This window comes from Arvicola amphibius, chromosome 1, assembly GCF_903992535.2.
Source record: "Arvicola amphibius chromosome 1, mArvAmp1.2, whole genome shotgun sequence".
Lineage (NCBI taxonomy): Eukaryota > Metazoa > Chordata > Mammalia > Rodentia > Cricetidae > Arvicola > Arvicola amphibius.
Genome location: NC_052047.1, coordinates 185,806,178 through 185,824,022, shown reverse-complemented (window position 1 = coordinate 185,824,022; position 17,845 = coordinate 185,806,178). Strand labels below are relative to the sequence as shown.

Genomic DNA, 17,845 nt, shown 5'->3' with positions numbered 1-17,845 from the left:
GTTACACAAGAAGCTGTCCTATTGCCTCCATACACACATATACCCACATACAGAAGATGGGCTTTCCCCAGATTCACAATGCTCCCGGTTAACTTCCTAGCACCATAGAAACAAGATGTTCTAACATATGTCTGTCATCCCAGCACTTAGGGAGGGGATCATCAGATGTTCAGGGCAAGCTAAAAGGACAGACTAGGTCACACTGACTGCCAAGGTATAAATAAGTATTTCAAATGTCTCTGAGAAGTGTTTTTCCCTTTTTGACTTATGTGACAGACCTGAGAAACCAAGTTAAATCCAATGTGATTTTTTTTTTTTTAATTTAGTAGGTATACAGTGTTTTGCCTGCAATCCAGAAGAGGACACCAGATCTCATTACAGATGGTTGTGAGCCACCATGTGGTTGCTGGGAATTGAACTCAGGACCTTTGGAAGAGCAGGCAGTACTCTTAACCACTGAACCATCTATCCAGTCCAAATCCAATGTGATTTTTACACCAGAAGAGGGCTCCTAGGAACTTGGTGAAGGTAAGCATGATCCTAAATGTGTTCATAAAAGTACTAAGTACAAAGCCGGGTGGTTTAATCCCAGCACTCGGGAGGCAGAGGCAGGCGGATCTCTGAGTTCGAGGCCAGCCTGGTCTACAAGAGCTAGTTCCAGGACAGGCTCCAGAAACTACAGGGAAACCCTGTCTTGGAAAAAAAAAAAAAAGTACTAAGTACACGTGACATTAGCACACACACAAAAGGAAGAACACTTGGAAATTCTCCACAGTTCATGTTTATTACCTAGAAATGCAAGTTAATTTGTTCAATATCTATTATTTAAAAAAAAAAACAACAACCACTTAAAAATCCCGGTTTTAACACATTTTTATTTAACTTTTTTCCATTTATTTATAAAACAGTCATTTCCACACTAGCAGCTCTCCCCCTAGAGTGGGGGAGGGGAGTGGAGGAGGTTGGGCACCTCCAGAGAAAATGGGTAGGGGAGGAGTGCCCAGGGTTACCTCCTCAGGTTCTTCTGGGCCTGTTTTAACAATGTATCAAAGTCAAGAGAATCAAATTTGCTCTTCACGGGAGCAGGATCAAAGTCTTCCCGATTGGAGTCTACAGAGCAAAGAGGAACAAACATTTAGGTCTCTTACCACAGTTCTCAAGCACAGGGTTTTCAAATGGAAACATGGCTCATACCAGTAGCAGATGGAGCAAAACTACCCTGCTTGTACAGAGGTGTGGGAGAGTACACTCCCTCTTACACACCCCTTTAGGGTCTTTGTGTGTCAGATGGTAAGTCACCTAGCTTTATTCTCAAATATTTGAGAAGTTGGGTGGTGGTGGCACAGGCCTTTAATCCCAACACTCGGGAGGCAGAGGAAGGCGTATCTCTGTGAGTTTGAAGCCAGCCTGGTCTACAAGAGCTAGTTCCAGGACAGGCTCCAAACGGTTACAGAAAAACCCTTCTGAAGAGGGAATGACACATGTCCAAGTCTCAAGCCCTCCTCCAATACTCACCAAGATCAGAGTAACTCCTCTTGCAGAACTGCCTGCGGCCCCCAAAGCAGAGATCAAAAGGCTGCTCATCTGCCTGCCGCAACTTGTGGCCGCTCTCGATGGCTGCAAATGCCTCTTCAGCATAACGGTAAGTGACGAAACCATAGTTGTCACTAGTGGGGAGGGTGAGTCATTTGCACACAGGTTATGAAGCAGACTCAGCACCCCAGAGTACACAGGTGCTTCTCATTTCCCCAATGGTCAACCCTCTGATCTTAAATAAAGGTGACCCCACATAGCCCAGCACAACAGAACACAAAAAGACAGGAGCATCAAGGATATGAACGTAACAGAACGAACATCCTACCCTCGTAAAGAGCAAGCTTACCCTTGGACACGAAAATGAATGGTGCACTCCTCAATCTCTCCAAAAACAGAAAATCTCTGTTTCAGCTCTGACCGAGTCATGCGGCCAGGTATCTTCCCAATGAAGACCACCCTTCTCTCTTCCTGTGTCAGAAAGGAAAAAGTCACTCTGGGAGCCAGAGCTGCAGCTGCTGATGAGTGTGCTCCTGAAACAGGTCAACCCCTCCTCCCATGCCTGGCTTCTCTACTCACTATTGCACGCTCCTTCTGCAGCACTCTCTGCCTTTGGTAATGGTCATTTGAACGATAAGAGCTGTACCTGACAAGAGAAGTCCCATCAGCCCCCAGACACAATTCAAGACTCAACTCTCAGACACCACTCAAACATTTGCTCATGCTCACCGCCGCCTTCGGTCACTTCTGCGAGGGGACAAAGAGGGAGAACGGCTTCTGGAACTAGATGATGAGGATGAAGAGGAGGATGAAGATGATGAAGAGGATGAACATCTTCTCGAACGTCCAGAGGAACTGCAGCTGGACCTGGAATAAAGGACATAGGAATGATGGGAATGATACAGATAAGTTCCACTACCTCAGCCAGACTCAGACTTGCCTCCCTGGCAGGAAGCTCAGGACTCCCGATAAAGGAGAGCAGAAACGTTCCAAGTTTTCTTCGCAGATGACAGATGGGAAACACTTCATAAAATTTTCTATACATTAAGTAGTTTTAAGGGGCATTTTTATTACCCCTTTTCTCTTGAGAAGGGGTCTCACTAGGCAGCCCAAGCTGGCCCTGAACTTGTGATTCTCCCACCTCTGCCTTGCCAGCGCTGGGATTGTGCTACACTACTGTACCCAGCACGCATACTTATTTGTGGTAGTGAGGATTATTCTTATGGCTGTCACAGACTTGACACAGCTCTGTTACTATTGAGCTTCATTTACCACATTTTCCACTGAAAATGGGAGAACACTGAACTCATAAAGAAAAATAGAGGCACTCAGGAGACGGAGAGCTAGCTAAGCCTGGTTTGGACAGTTACTTTATCGCAGTGCTGGAGCAGGATACCAGAGTCTGCGTTCTAACTGTAAACCCCCTCCCTCGCCATCTCAGAGCAATGCTGTAACCAAGGTGAGTGAAAAAGGAGGTTACCATGCCAGAACGACCGTTCACAGCCATTTTTGGAGACCAGCACCAGTGCTAAAACACAGTGCCTCACATACTGGCCCCAAACTCTGAATGTTGCCAAGGATAATTTAACTTGTGATTTTTCTGCCTCTATCTCCTCAGTGCTAGGATTCCAGGCATGTAACACGTGTGTAGTTTACATGGTGTTGGGAATCAAATCCAGGGCTTCATGCTAGGCAGGCACTCTACTGAGCTACAACTGCAGCACCAACCCATGAGAATTCTTTTCCTTTGTTTTTACATTAATCTGTTGTGTATGAGTTGTGCCACAGCATACACGCCGAGGTCAGAGGATGACTTTCAAGAATTATTTTTCTCACTCCACCGTGTGGTCCCAGGATCAAACTCAGGTCACCAAGCATGCATCTTTACCTAGTGAGCCATCTCACCAGCACTTAAGGGTAACCCACTAGCCTGCATTAACACCAAGAAAACACAATGTATGAGCACCAATAATAATAGTATTAAGCAATCACAGTCAAGATCAAACTAACAGTCTACCCAAGGCACATCTCAAGGAAGCAGAAAATTTCAGCACTAGCCCAGACTCCAACACAGGATAGCCCCACAGCTTGCCTCTAACAGGCCACAAAAAGGAAGACAAAAGCCAAAGACAGAACCTTCAGCCTTAGAGACTGGAAAGTACACTAGTCAACCCATAGCCTTTTCAAAGTAAACTATAAAAGAGTTCATGAGCTTCCCAAATGGAAAGAATCTACGAGGCCAACAAAGCTCACCTTCGCCACCTCTTGTGGGGGGGGGAGAGGGACCGGGATCGGGACCGGGATGAGGAAGACACCGATGAAGATGAGGATGCTTCGCTGGTCCGGTTGGACCCAGAGCTGACAGAGCGGCTGCTGCGGCCACGACGGCCCTGCCAGCCCCGACCTGGGGGGCTGACTGATCTGCAGGCTTTTCGGTAACAGCGCATTGACCGCTGCTTGCCTGGGGGCTCAGAGGGAGTCCTAGTGTTCATGTCTTTCCGGCAAGGTGAGGCCTCAGGAGACAGCAAGGTGGACGGGGCAAGACAAGGCGCTGAAGGCTCTGCCTGCTCACTGCTAGTCCTGTGATCAAGTGGCTCCTGGGAAGTCGTGCATGGAAGTAGGGGAGCAGCTGGGCCCAATGACAAGACGGGTTTGATGGTGATGTCCTGATGGCGCTTGACATTCCATCGGGAGCCCACCTCTGGAATGACTAAGGCAGGCATCTTTTTTGGGGGTGTCCTGCTTCGGACACAATAATCATGGTCCCCAGAGCCCACATGGACAGGATTAGGGCCATGGACCCTTTCTTGGAGGCAGGCTGCAGCTGGATGTTTGGCCTCTGTAACTCCTTCAGGCTTCAGGGTTCCCTCCTGGGCGGTAGATTTAGGAGATTTGACCAACAGTGAGACAGCAGCCAGGGGCTTCCATAACTGGTGGGGAGGGGTAGCTGGAGGGGTGAGCCCTGTGGGGGGAGGGAGGATGGAGATAGCAGGGTGAGATCCAGTTCTATGCTCTCGATTCTGTGTACCTAGGCTTGAGACCCCACTTCTCAGAGTACGTTAGGCATCAACAACAGCCCCACTTTTCTCACTCTGTTAACTACACGTCAGCCACTAACTACCTAAAACTACCCAGCGACCAGGCTCTAGCTCATTTACATGCTTAAATCCACCCCTCTAACTAGCATTATTAGCTCATGTCTAGGTAGCATCTTGCCTAGGCTCGCACCATAAACTTACCCACTTCCCTTCCAGCTCCATACCTGTTATCTAGATCCTTGCTAGACAAACCATTAAAAAACCAGGCTGAGAATGCTTTTTCAATTCTTTCTTCAGTACATACACAGGATGAAGTCCAACCAGCTTAATATAGCATTCACATTCCATAATCGGACCTCTTGTTTAGTCACTCAGCCTTAACTTTTGCTTTTGCTCTGTCCACTACCCTAATTAGTCTACTCTCCCGATCAAACCACACCACTTACAGTGCTGCAAAACATAACAAGCTAGTTGCTTCTGTACTTCAGTCAGGTTGCTCAATTCCCTAAAAGCTACCATCTGAATGAGAGCCGTGATTGTTCTCAAGCCTCAGCTCAGGATAACACCTACATACCCCATCCCCCACTACCTCTCACAGCCTACTGAATATATCACCTCTATAATCAACATGCTCAGATGTTTACACATCTGTCCCCTTGACCATGAACACAAGCACGAAGATCAGATAGATGTCTGTACCCATTGTCTACACACACTGATGTACAGCAGGTACTGCACACGTGCTGCACAGACTTAAGAGTTCAACCTGAACCCACCTGCCACGTTGGCCAGTTCTGGGGCTTGTAACCGGTCTAGGGGTCTCTTCTCCTGGGGAGTGTCAATGCTGCTGGCAGGGGGGAAAAGGGAAAACCTGGTTCATTGCCTCAATATCTTGTATATCTGCTCTCCTCATAAAGCAATGAAAAAGGTGTAGCAGAGAAAAACGGGATGCCCAAACTGCCCAATGGTCATTTTCTAGCACAAAAGGGCCATAATGACCAAGCTGTAGACTGGGCCTATTCAGTTCTGCCAAATCTGGGGAGGCAGGTGGCTAGGAGCTTCAGTGAGTCCCCCCCACCTCCTTCAATGAGGAGCCTTGCCTACCAAACTCTAACTGAAATCAGTGTAGAATGTGAAAAATGACGCCTCTCATTCTTAGAATACCAGGAAGTAAAGAGGTTCAGGTGCCTATGTCCTTCAGGGACTTAAGGGAAGCCCCAGCGATCCCCCCTGCCCGCTACTTTAAGTGACCCCATCACCAGCACTGAACAAGCCCAAAGCCTGACAAGAGAGGAGAAGAAATCCAGAAGACACAATTTGCCAAATTACAAATTCTAAGAGGCATCACCAAGGCATTTGGAATTCCTGGTAGTACATACCCTCCCCAACCTCATCACCCAAGACAGAGTCTGGTGGGAAAAGAGCAGGGGATAGAAATGGGGAAGAACTAGAGTCGATGGAACGTCTCTGCCACAAGTGTCCAGTTGGAGTCCTGGAGTGCTGGCCGGCTGCTGACCAACAGCTGTAGGGTAACTCGCTCACATCTCCATACTCACCCTGAGTTTCCTACAGCCAAGCTGTCAGCAGGAGCCGGGAGAGGACACTCCTTTTTGGCTGTAAAGAAATCATATTAGTTAAAAGCCCAACCAGATGTTCCAAACTGAGGTGGCATAGAAGTGCATTCTGATACCCAGAGGAAGAAGCCAGCTTTGCCTACATATCCCCCGCTAAGCTCAGATCCAGTTCCTCCAGTGCTATGTAGATAACGACATTTAGTTATCTCTCTTCTGCTCAGAAATACCCATTCCCCACTGATTCTGAGTCAGAATCCAAACTGATGAGCCTAGTAGTCAAGGTTCAACATGATCTACCTACCTAATGTCCTAGCCATAAACTGGAATAGGGTCTCACTATGGAGCCCAACAGACCTAGAACTCCCCATATAAACCAGGCCGGCCTTGAGCTCAGAGATATGCTTCCCAGTGCTGGGATCAAAAGCACACAACACACTTGATACTAGACTTGTCTAGCAAATGAATCCAAGACCATGCACAGGCTAATCATAGGTTCTCCCATGAAACTCCATCTCTAACACAGAGCCTACCTGTACAGTACGCTGTTCTGTTTATAACCTACAGATATGTTACCAACTCAAATTATCTGTGCAGATTCTCTCCCCAATTCTACCATGAGCTCCTCTAGAAGACAATCAGTAATCTTCACAGTACCTAGCTTCAGAAAGTCAAGCTCTTCATTGCCTTCCAAAAGCATCTTATAGGAACTATCCTTTACCTCCTTCTGCCTTATATACCATATATGAGATCCCGCCTCTCAAAGCTCAACTAAAGAGCTGCCTCCCTCTAGAAAAAAAAAAAAAAATCCCCATCCAATCCCAACCTTCCAACACTCTCTCCATATCTACTCTTTCAATTACTTATGCTATCCTACCATGTCCCTAGCTTAGATTACTCTCCCAGGAGAAATGCTGCCTCCCTGTGCCAATGAGGAGGCTCTCCTGGTGGTTGAGATTGCCCCCTACTCTTTCTCTATCTCAGTTCAAGCTACTACAAGACTACACCAAAAGGAAGCGTAAACAAAAATAAAAGTGGACACTAAACGACCTAGGTACCCTCACCTTCTGATTTCTCAAACTGCTCCAACAGACTGGACAGGTCTGATGCTTCAATTCCTGTGAAGGAATACAAGAGGATTAGGATCCAGCCTGATCAACTGAGTTCACATTCACAGGTCCTAGAAGTCCCAGTTGTCCCTTTCCATGCCTCCATGTCCAAAGTAAATGAACCAAGGGAGCGGCACACAGCAAGGATTCTAATACAACTAGAGCTCTGTATCTCAGAACACTCCCAAAGAAGGCATTCCTTCTGGCTGGTGAACACCACTTGTAGACAATCCTGTACCTTTCTCATACCAACTGCATCTGTCACTCACCAATCTCACTGATGAATGCCTGTACCACGTCCTCAGACCCCTGAGAACGTGGAGTAGGCAGGAAGGACAGTTTCCTTAGACGGGCTGGATGGACAGCAGGCAGTTTTGGGGCAGTACTCTGCCTTGGTATGGGACCAGTCTTGACAGTTGCAGAGAGGGGCTTCTCCTTGGCTCTGTTCTCCTGAGCCTCAGGCTTTAGCCTCTCTGATGCAGACTCCCCAACAGCTACACATTCAGTAGACAGACGTGGTGGAGTCTTGACCTGGAGACTTTGTACCAGGGTAGACACTTTGTGTTTTGGCTGGGGAGACACAGGCACTGGCTGAACCTCCAGTTTTGTAGGCTCAACCGGTGGAGCTATGGGGCTGTCTGGCCCAGAACTTAGGGAAGGAGTCACTGGCACAGGAAGTTCATCTTCAGGAGAACCAGCTGGATTACTACTAGGTTCCACATTGGATGGGGGAACAGCTCTTCCAGTAGACGCTGAAGACAAAGGAGGTGGAGAAACAGTAGACCAGAACGGAGGCTGTTGTGGCCCAGGGCCCCATCCCATGTGCCCATAGGCACAGCTAGAGCTGTAAGGTGAAACTGGAGCAGGAGTGGGTACCCAAGGCACATTGCAAGTTGGGGGTACAGCATAGGTACCAGGAGTACCAGACACCATGGGCACCGTTGGTTGTGGGGGCAGACAAGGATAGCCAGAAGGGGACACAGAGGGATAACAAGGCCAGGGTGGCACAGGGGCATAGTGAGTATAGGGATCAGGTGGTATTTGTCTCATGGACACTGTAAGTCCAGGTGGTTGCAAGGGAGGTGGGGGCAGACTGGGGACTCCATGGCCACTTGAAGGAAGAGGAAGCAAAGGAGGTATGCCTGGAGGGAAAGGCAAAGGAGTGGGCGCTGTGGAAGGTTTGGGCCCAGCAGGAGACACAGACTGCAAGGTAGGAAGGGGCGGTCTAACTGGAAGTGGCATCTCATGAGATGGCATCTGTTCCGAGTGAACAGAAACCATAGGTTTGCTTGCAGATGGCTCAGGAGTAGGGGAAGCAGAGTTGGTACCCACAGAAACAAAACAAGTCTCTGGTGTAGCTACAGAGCTTCTCTGTGGAGCTGTCTTCTTAGCTGGGGCTGGTGGAACAAGACAAGGGATATCTGCCAGCCCTGTGGGGGTCTCTGGGAGACTAGGCCACTTGCCAGCGGGGGGCTGAGAATTCCTGCCTTCTGCTTCTGTTTGCCGTTGCTGCCTTCGCTGGCGGTACTCAGACAGGCTGAGAGGTCGAGGTCTGGCTTCCTGGGTTGTAGTGCTGGTGCTACCTTCCACCTTCAGAGGACCTGCAACAGCCTTGACCTCAGGGTTGATGACCTTAGGGTGGGCTGTGGAATCTAGGGAAAGACGAGTCCCCTGAGCTGCTGCTGCTGCAGCACGTCTAGGGTCGGTTGGTCTGTGCTTAACTAGCACAGGGTCTACTGGAGCCAGGTCATGTGGAACAGAGTCAACTGTCACTGAGTTAGCTGGGACAGCACCAGCTGGAGACAAGTCATCTGAAGTGGGAATAGACACTGCAGGTTCAATTTCTGTCCTATCAGTCAGCACTGGGCCTACTGGGAGAGGACCAATCAGTTCTGTACTAGCTGAAGCCTGGTCAACAGGTATACAATCAGCTATAGCATGCTTAATGGCAGCTGCATCAGCTTCTACAGAGTCAACTGGCATGGGGTCAGCTTGGCTAGTATCAACCAGCTTAGGGCAGAGGTCAAGGGCATCTTCAGCAGGGCTATCCTGTCCTGCACTTCTCTCTAAGTTCTCAGACTCAGTCTTCTCCAAGGCAGCTGCCCAGGCCCGAGCCCACGCCCGTGGCTTCCCCCTGCTCTGAGGAGCTTCAGCCTCTCTCTGAAGTTCTTCCTGAAGCTGTTTCTGTAAGTTACCTGCCTGAGAGTTCACCTCTGTAGCCACAGTAGACTGTCCACGAGAAGATGATCTCAGCCTTCTGGTATAGCCTTCCAAACAGGCTGCTGGCTGTTCCTTGCTCTTCTTCTTCCTGCCCTTTCTGGGAACTCTCTGAGAACCCTCAATTGCACTGGCAGGTAGGTTCTGAAGCTCCTTGGGTGCCAATGACTCCATGATTTCCCTGGACTCCAATAAGCAGGCAGAGTTCAATGATAATTCTTCTTGATCAGAGCAAGGGGCAACCTTAGGCACAGCTGCTTCCATCCTGGCCTCCATGGTGGGCATGAGTAGCTGCAAGGCAGGACTGGTCCCTGCAGACTCATCCAAGAGCAGAGACTGGGATCCAGAAGGAATCTGGCGCACCACAACCGGGATCTCCAGGTCATCACCAGCTGTGGCTGCCTGGCCCACTATCTCCAGCACCACACAACCCTCAGGTGCTGTCAAATCATCCACCTGTTCCTGAAGCTCATCCTCAAGTGATGCCAAGTGTGTGAGGTTGGGCAAGCAGTACGGATGCATGGCGCGTACCAGCTCACTCAGGGAGGAGATGCTCTCATCAGCAGGTGCTGACACTGCCACCTCTGCTGCTGTTGGCTTGTCTTCTTCCTCTGGACATGCCAGGTGCATGGGGAAGTCCAAGCTGTTCACAGAGTTGTCCAGTTCTCCAGCAAGCATCTGACCACTGAAGCTGGCAACCTCCTCCTCCTCTTCCCCATCACTGCGCTGCTGTGGGACAGGGGACTGACCCCATCGAGGTCTTGGTCTTGAGGGTCTCCAGCTAGGTAGCTTAGGGGAAGAAGTTTCCAAGAAAGGAGGTGGAGAAAAGTCCCAAGGAGAATCTGCAAGGGACATCTCAACCTGCAGGAGAGAAGAGCAGGTTCAAAAGGCATTCCTCAAGACATGCTTTCCAGACTGTCCCCATGTCCTCCCCAAACCGTGAGTTCATGAGGGTCCCCAGGTCGGGCTTACCCCACTCATCCTACTACTGCCTGTGCTAGGCCCCAAAGGGTCAATTGGAGTGATTAGGTCATGTTCTGGGGGTGTCCGAGAAAGAGTGAGTAGCTTGTGGAGCTAAGAAGAAAAGAGACACCCCAAATCAGTTTGTGCAGAGTTATATGAAGAGGCTCACAGATGTGGCTGTGATTTCTGTACTAGCCACATCCCACCCTCTCATACTCACAGAGGAACTCTCACGAGGAGACACAAGCAGCTCTGAATCAGGAATGCTGTCAAATGGGGACAGGTTCTCAGAATCCGCGTTGTCCAAGATCTCTGTCAGAGCTGTGAGCAGCGACATTTCATTCTGGTCCTCCAGAGATAACCTGCTCTGCTCCAGAAAGAAAAGGGGTCCCCCCCCAAGATCTCTAATAACCTACTAAGCCACAAAAATAACCAGATGCCAAGAGAATTAACCTCCCAGCAAGAAGGATCTGAGTCCCAGGTAGCATGGGCTCCCATCTTTTCCTACCCGCTCAACTCTAGTGCTAACAGAGACCTGTTAAATGGACTCTTAGCTTGGGCTTCACACTCTTACATTCAGGTAAGAAGTAAGATGTTCGGAAAACTATCCTGAGCTAAACCAGTATTAGGCTCAAAAGCAGACCAGGACCTCCTGGACATATAGGTCAAAGACCCTGAAAGGAAATAAGCTTTGGAACATACTCCAAGCTAAAGGCATCCCTTCATGCACCAGTCTGACATTCTGCAGTCTAACTCGACCCACATAAAACATCTTTCAAAGACTCAGGTTGGGCATCCGATAGGCCAAGGATCTGGGAACAAAACCATGTCTAAAACAACTCCACAGATATTAGGAGACAGAACATCCCATGCAAAGATCCTGTCTGGAGAACTCCAAGCCTTGCCCCAGTTCACCTCTCCAAGACTCCCAAAATCCTCAATGAGGGAGATGAGGGAGGCATCCATGTAGCTTTGCATGGTCCCCAGTAGTGTCTCATCCTGCAGTATCAGCTCCTCCATTTCCAGGTCTTTATCCCTCAGAGATGGGCCCAGTCGAGAAAGATTGACAAAGCTAGTGTCGTCCCCCTCCTCATGGACCTGAGGCAAAAGAGGGAAAGAGTGAGTCAGAAAGACCCAAGTCCTTTGGAAAGCAGCTAACTAAACCCCATTAAAATCAGATATCCAGCCCTCCACCAACGGGCTCAAACAGCAGCATCACCACCATGGTCTAAGATCTGGACTAGCTAGGCAAAGAGGGGTAAGCCATAAGCAAAAGCACCAACTAGGTTGGCAGTGTTCTGGGCAGAACGGAGTTCAGACTCTACCCACAAACAGCTGGAGTCGGGGCTGGAGAGATGGCTCAGTGGTTAAGAGCATTGCTTGCTCTTCCAAAGGTCCTGAGTTCAATTCCCAGCAACCACATGGTGGCTCACAACCATCTGTAATGAGATCTGGTGCCCTCTTCTGGCCTTCAGGCATACACACAGACAGAACATTGTATACATAATAAATAAATAAATATTAAAAAAAAAAAACAGCTGGAGCCACGAGACATTATCAAACTGGGGAGTAAGAACATTAGAAAGATCAAGATTGGCTAGCAAGATGGCTCAGCAGGTACAAGTACTTACTTCAAAAGCCTACTGGAATTGAATCCCCAAAACCCACATAGGTGTAGGAGAGAACCAACTCCATCCACAAAGTTGTCCTCTCGCTGACCCACACGTACTCCAAAGGACACTTTCACCCATGCTCACTCTATGATGATGGCAATGATGGCTTTTAGGAGATAGTTTCTCTATGAAGCCCTGGCTGTCCTGGAACTTGTTTTCAAGAGAAGGCTGGCCTCAAATTCAAATATCTGCCTGCCTCTGCCTCCCAAGTGCTGGACTGCTTAAGGTAGCACACACCTGTCACACAAACACTGGAAAAAACTGAGGCAGGATTGTATGTGAACTTCAGACAAAACTGATCTATTTAAGAAACCCTGGGGCTGGAGAGATGGCTCAGAGGTTAAGAGCACTGGCTGCTCTTCCAGAGGTCCTGAGTTCAATTCCCAGCAACCACATGGTGGCTCACAACCATCTGTACTGAGATCTGGCGCCCTCCTCTGGCATGCGGGCATACATTGAGGCAGAATGTTGTATACATAATAAATAAATAAATCTTTAAAAAAAAAAAAAGAAAGAAACCCTGTACCCTGTCATGCAGGGCAGTGGTGGTGCACGCCTTTAATTCTAGCATTTGGAGCTCTGTGAATTCGAGGCCAGCCTGGTCTACAGAGCAAGTTCCAGGACAGGCTCCAAAGTTATAGAGAGAAACCCTGTCTCCAAAAACAAACAAACAAACAAAAAAAAACAAAAAACAAAAAAAAAAACCCTACCACAAAGGGTAAATAAACATTTGATTCAAGATAAGGTTTCTTGTAGCCTTGGCTATGCCTTGGCTATCCTGGAACTAGCTTTACAGGTCCAGGCTGGCCTTGAACTCAGAGATCGCCCTGTGACTCCCAAGTGCTGGGGATTCAAGGCATTAGCCACCGCAGCCCAGCTGAAATAAATATTTATCTTAAAAACTTTTCTGCACTGGGCAAAGGTGGCACACGCCTTTAATCCCAGCACTCGGGTGGCAGAGGCAGGCAGATCTCTGTGAGTTCTAGGCCAGCCTGGGCTACAAGAGCTAGTTCCAGAGAAACCCTGTCTCGAAAAACCAAAAAAAAAAAAAAATTATCTGCTAGGTGGGCAATGGTTCACTCCTTTACTCCCAGCAACGGGACGCAAAGGCAGTCCTGTTTCTGTGCTCAAGGCCAACCTGGTCTACCAAATGAGTTCCAAAGCAGCTATAACTATACAGAGAAACCCTGTCTCGAAAAAACAAAAGTCATCTGCTGTCAGTGGGAAAGGGACCAGATGGAGAGAAACACCAAAGAAAAGTCAGTCAGGAGAGCTAAGCTTCTAACTCACAACTCACCCCAGGCCCCCTTAGGCTTCTGTTCTGGACTGAGCTCCAATCCCAGTCTTTCAGGAGGACGTTTTAGGCCTCCCTCGCCCAGGCTGACCTCGTCTCACACCAGCTCAAAAATATTCTTCTCAATCTTTCTTTTTTTTTTTTTTTTTTTTGGTTTTTCGAGACAGGGTTTCTCTGCAGCTCTTTTAGAGCCTGTCCTGGAACTAGCTCTTGTAGACCAGGCTGGCCTCTCTTCTCAATCTTTCAACTTCCTGCCTATCCTGTCAAATCCCTAACATAACCCTGGGCCATGGAAATGGCTCAGCTTCTCTGTCCAGTCTCCTGAACTCACAAGGTAGTTTCACACACCAAAATGAAACACACGCGCCCCCAAAACCTTATTGTTGTTTAGGTTTTTCTTTTTTCTTCAAGACAGGATTTCTCTGTACTTTTTATTTGTTTGATTTTGGTTTGGGTTTTTCGAGACAAGGTTTCACTGTAGCTTTAGAGCCTGTCTTGGAACTTGCTATCTTTAGCCCAAGCTGGCCTCGAACTCAGAGATCTATCTGCCTGTCTCTGCCTCCTGAGTGCTAGGGAAAAATTACTCTTCTTAAAAGAGGAAAATAATAGATTCCAACTCCTTTGGTGCAAATAATACTTAGGATTGCATTCATGCATTCACTTATATTCTTCTGTGCATCAGAGGAATTTACATGTGCCTATCCCCCCTCCTTACCCATTATGCCTTACAACATCTTGTATGCAAGTTCCACACTCCCTGTTCTTTGGAGCTAGAGACTAAGCCCCTCTAAGACTGTAACTGAGCTACACCAGTAGATCCCACGGTGAGCCACAATATGTTGACAGCAGTTCTAAGGGAAGAAACTCTTCACCACCCCACCAAATGGGAGCTAGAGAGAAAGCCTGATTCCACGGATGGAGGCCCTGCCACGAATGCTTCTGTGAACTAGCAATATCTTCAGCTTTGTCATGAAGCAGGACCCGCCCAGACCTGTTAAGTGTCACAGACAGGGAATGGGCAAGGCCCAAAATGGAACTGGTGACGACAGAGCTCCAACTATACATATGTGCTCTTGGAAGTGTGGCCTAAGAACAGAATCCAACAGACAAACAAGACGCCCTTCTGCAGCAAAGGGAGATGAGGAGGTACACCCAATCCTCTTCAGAGTTGGCACTGCAGGGCCCAGGGAGGAAAGGCTGGTTGAGGGCACTCTGGAGTCTAGGCCCAGAGCTGCTGTGAAAAGGCAGCAAGTTTTAGGGACTAACCCCTCCCACCTAGGTCTTCAGTCCTGTAATTAGAACCAGAAGCTGAATAGCGCCTGGCTCAGCAAACAGTCGTAAGTGAGCAGTAGCTTGCATCTCTAGCTGCCCTGTCTCCTCCCTTCTACAGCCAGGCCAGACTGGTCCAGCGCTGTAAAACGTCATCTGCACCTCCTCTCAGCAGGTGCTGGAGGCTAAGACAGAGACTTCTATCTCCTTTGAACCACTTCACCCATACACTGCACAATCCCTAGGGAAGGTAGATCCCACAGGAGGTCCAGACCATCCAAGGCCGAATCTAAGACAAAGCATGCTCCCCACCAACACTCTTTGAACTCCAGCAGCCTCTCAGTTGGCTTTCTCACACCAAGTTTGCTCATCCAGACAGAATTCAAAGCCAACTTTAAATCTAGTTTTTGGAGACAAAATCTCATGTAGCTCAGGCTGGTCTTGCACTTGCTATGTAACCAAAGCTATCCTTAAACTGCCCTCTATTTAACAGCTCTGGCTGTTCTGAAACTCTGTAGACTAGGTTGGCCTTGAACTCACAGATTCCCCTGTCCCAGTGCTGGGATTATAGGTATATGCCACCTCCACCAGGCTAAAACCTTAAACTTTTGATTCTACCTCTAAGCCCAGTCCAGGCACTTTATCTAGACATTAACATATAGTTGAATCCGAAACAACAAAAACAGTCATTTCTAGGACCATCAAGTCATTTCTAGGACCATCATTAGTCTCTTCAAAAGCTATGGGGGAGGGTGCTGCCATCTTTGATCTCATCATTCAGGAGGCAGAGGCAGGTTGATCTGTTCTACCGAGTAAGTTCTGGGACAGCCAATACTACAGGAAAACACTGTCTTGAAAAAAAAAACAACCAAATAAACAAAATACCTTCAGTGGTATCTTATAGCTCTTAGCAATGGATTTAAACTCCTTATAATGGCTTATGCCCTGCTCTTCCAGCCAATCTCTTCGCCAGCTCATTTTCTCCCACTCCACCCTTCTGGTAGGCGGGTCTTTCAGTTCTTCTCTTAAGCCTTTGGTCCTCACAGACCATTCCTCTGTGTTCAGTCTTGGGGGTCTCTTCCATTCATAGACTCTTCAAGTAAGATTACTACTGATGACTGCACAACCTTAAAGAAACTGCACTTTCCTTCTCTCTCCCACCATCACTCATTATCTGTCTATCCTGAGTTAAACCGAAGACCGCAGGGATCACATCTGTGTGGTTTAGCAACACATCTGCACGTAAACATATGGCACCTTGATAACTACTGGGTTGACGGACTATCTAACACATTAGAGCTGAATCTTGGATCCCTACTGTTTCTCCCAGATGGTGATGTGAACAGCACACAAAAGATGGGACCTCTTATAAGTTGGAAAAAAGAGTAATTGATCCCAAAGTCATTATCCTCTATGCTGTTCTTTTGGACCTTGTATTACTGGGAAGCCTGCAACCTAACTTTCACTTGTGTTCGTGGGGGTGGGGGTATGTGTGCTGTCAAGGACTCTGCTTAAACTGCTTCAAGAACACAATTCCTGCTCATTCACTGCCAACCTGGTTGAGCATTTTTGGAATCTCACCATGAAGGGCAGGATAAAAACCCTCTTAAATAAGGAGAACTGAAGGAAACACACATACAGAATTCTTCCTGACCCCCATTAAATATTCAACTAATATTTAATAGTTTTCAAACCACGTAAAACTTTTCCTATCTCCATCAAAAATTTCAAAAAGCCTCATACAGACACAACTCACAAGCAGTTGTATATGTGAGTTCGGAGGAGCATGCCTTAACCATCTCCTCCAAAAAAACAAGATGCAAGAAAAAAGTGAGAGGACAAATTAAGCTAGTTCCAGGTAAACTGACATTCCCATGACCCTTGAATCACAGACGAAAGACTTCAGGCAACCAAAACCGCCAGTGTCTGGTGACTCAACCTACTCCGAGCCGGTCAGACAGAAGCCTCAAAACGAACTCATTCCTCCACAACCCTTCAGCTCAGTCCTCCAACCCTCGCCTCACACTATGACATTTCTAGGAAGCCGCGCTTCGAGAACATCTGTTAAGTCCACCATCCACCGACGGAAGGCGTTGTAGACCCACGCAAAAGGGGAAAAACTCCCCTAAGGCTCTGAGAAAAGTTGCCTCTAGCAGCCCCTACCTCCAGGCCAGAGGTCCCCAGCACAGGCCAGAGATGGCGGGAGCGGCTGAGACACACCCAGTTCCAGGCAGTGCGGCTCCAGCGCGGATACTAGATGCCCGACAGCCTGGGACAGGAGCCACGTGGACATCCCTTCCCCGCCCCCACGTGGACCCGCGCCCCGGGCTCCCCCCCGCCCCGGCGGCAAGCCCTACCCACGTGGGCGCCCGCACCGCCTAGGGGGAGGGGGAGCAGACAAGTTCTCCCGGGAAAATCTTCCGCCCCACACCCCACGTGCTCCGAAAAAGGAACTACGGCGCCAAGCTGGTGGAGCTCTCTCCGGCATCCTTAGAAAAAGAGTCTTAGCCTTCCAGTCCAATCCCGAATGCCTGCTGCCCCAGCAAGGGCCACGTTTCCGACGCCCGACTCTGTCCCTCAGGCGAGCCGCAAGGTTCCTACCTCTGCTGGTGAACCTCCAGCAAACGACTTAGGTCCTCTCAACCCTACCCAGCTCCCGCAGCAGCGGCACGCAAGTGCTTCCTCCCTTTCCTGTGGCGTCCACGTGTCACCGCCCGGCACACGCCGCTTTGCTGCCAGCCGCGGGCCGCCGGCCACGCTCTCACCTGCTCCGCGGCGCTTACAGCGCCTACGGTCCCATACGGCGCTTGGCTCCGACTCGTCCAACCGCCGCCGCGAACTCCACCGCCAGGGTCAGGACCCGGGCCCCCGGTAGGAGGCGGCGCGACTCGGTCTCTCCGTCCCCGGCGCGCCGCCATCTTGGCCCCTGAACACCCAGCGCTGCTCTGATCGCCGGCGCCGCCTCGCCCAGCCGATTGTGGGAAGGGAACTACATCTACCGAAGGACACTGCAGAACTACAACTCCCAGAAGGCCATGCGGCGGCCCACACTTGCACCCTGGAAGAGGACAGGGACCCTGACCTCCCTCGAGGGTTCCTGGGAATAGTAGTCTCTAAAGGGAGATAAACTGGTCGGAGCCCAAGGAGGATTGTAGGGCTCAGTTTTGTGGCACTGTTA

At 49.1% G+C, this 17,845-nt stretch overlaps 1 protein-coding gene across 5 annotated transcripts; it reads right to left on the bottom strand.

Moving 5' to 3' along the window:
• Positions 1–866: 866 nt before the first annotated feature.
• On the bottom strand, positions 867–17,609 carry Pprc1 (PPARG related coactivator 1). Of its 5 annotated transcripts, none has more exons than XM_038338417.1 (14): positions 17,433–17,609; positions 11,347–11,529; positions 10,652–10,798; positions 10,441–10,542; positions 7,521–10,329; positions 7,207–7,260; positions 6,128–6,185; positions 5,348–5,418; positions 3,787–4,495; positions 2,263–2,400; positions 2,113–2,179; positions 1,883–2,004; positions 1,516–1,667; positions 867–1,110 (listed from the first exon to the last, which is right to left on the bottom strand). In XM_038338417.1, exons 1-14 carry the CDS (start codon positions 17,583–17,585, stop codon positions 1,007–1,009), a joined length of 4,869 nt encoding a protein of 1,622 aa, XP_038194345.1. In that variant the 5' UTR covers positions 17,586–17,609; the 3' UTR covers positions 867–1,006. The 5 variants fall into 5 exon arrangements, with proteins under 5 accessions (XP_038194345.1, XP_038194360.1, XP_038194355.1 ...); XM_038338432.1 differs by having other exon boundaries at positions 2,113–2,173; XM_038338427.1 differs by having other exon boundaries at positions 5,348–5,415.
• Positions 17,610–17,845: the final 236 nt, after the last annotated feature.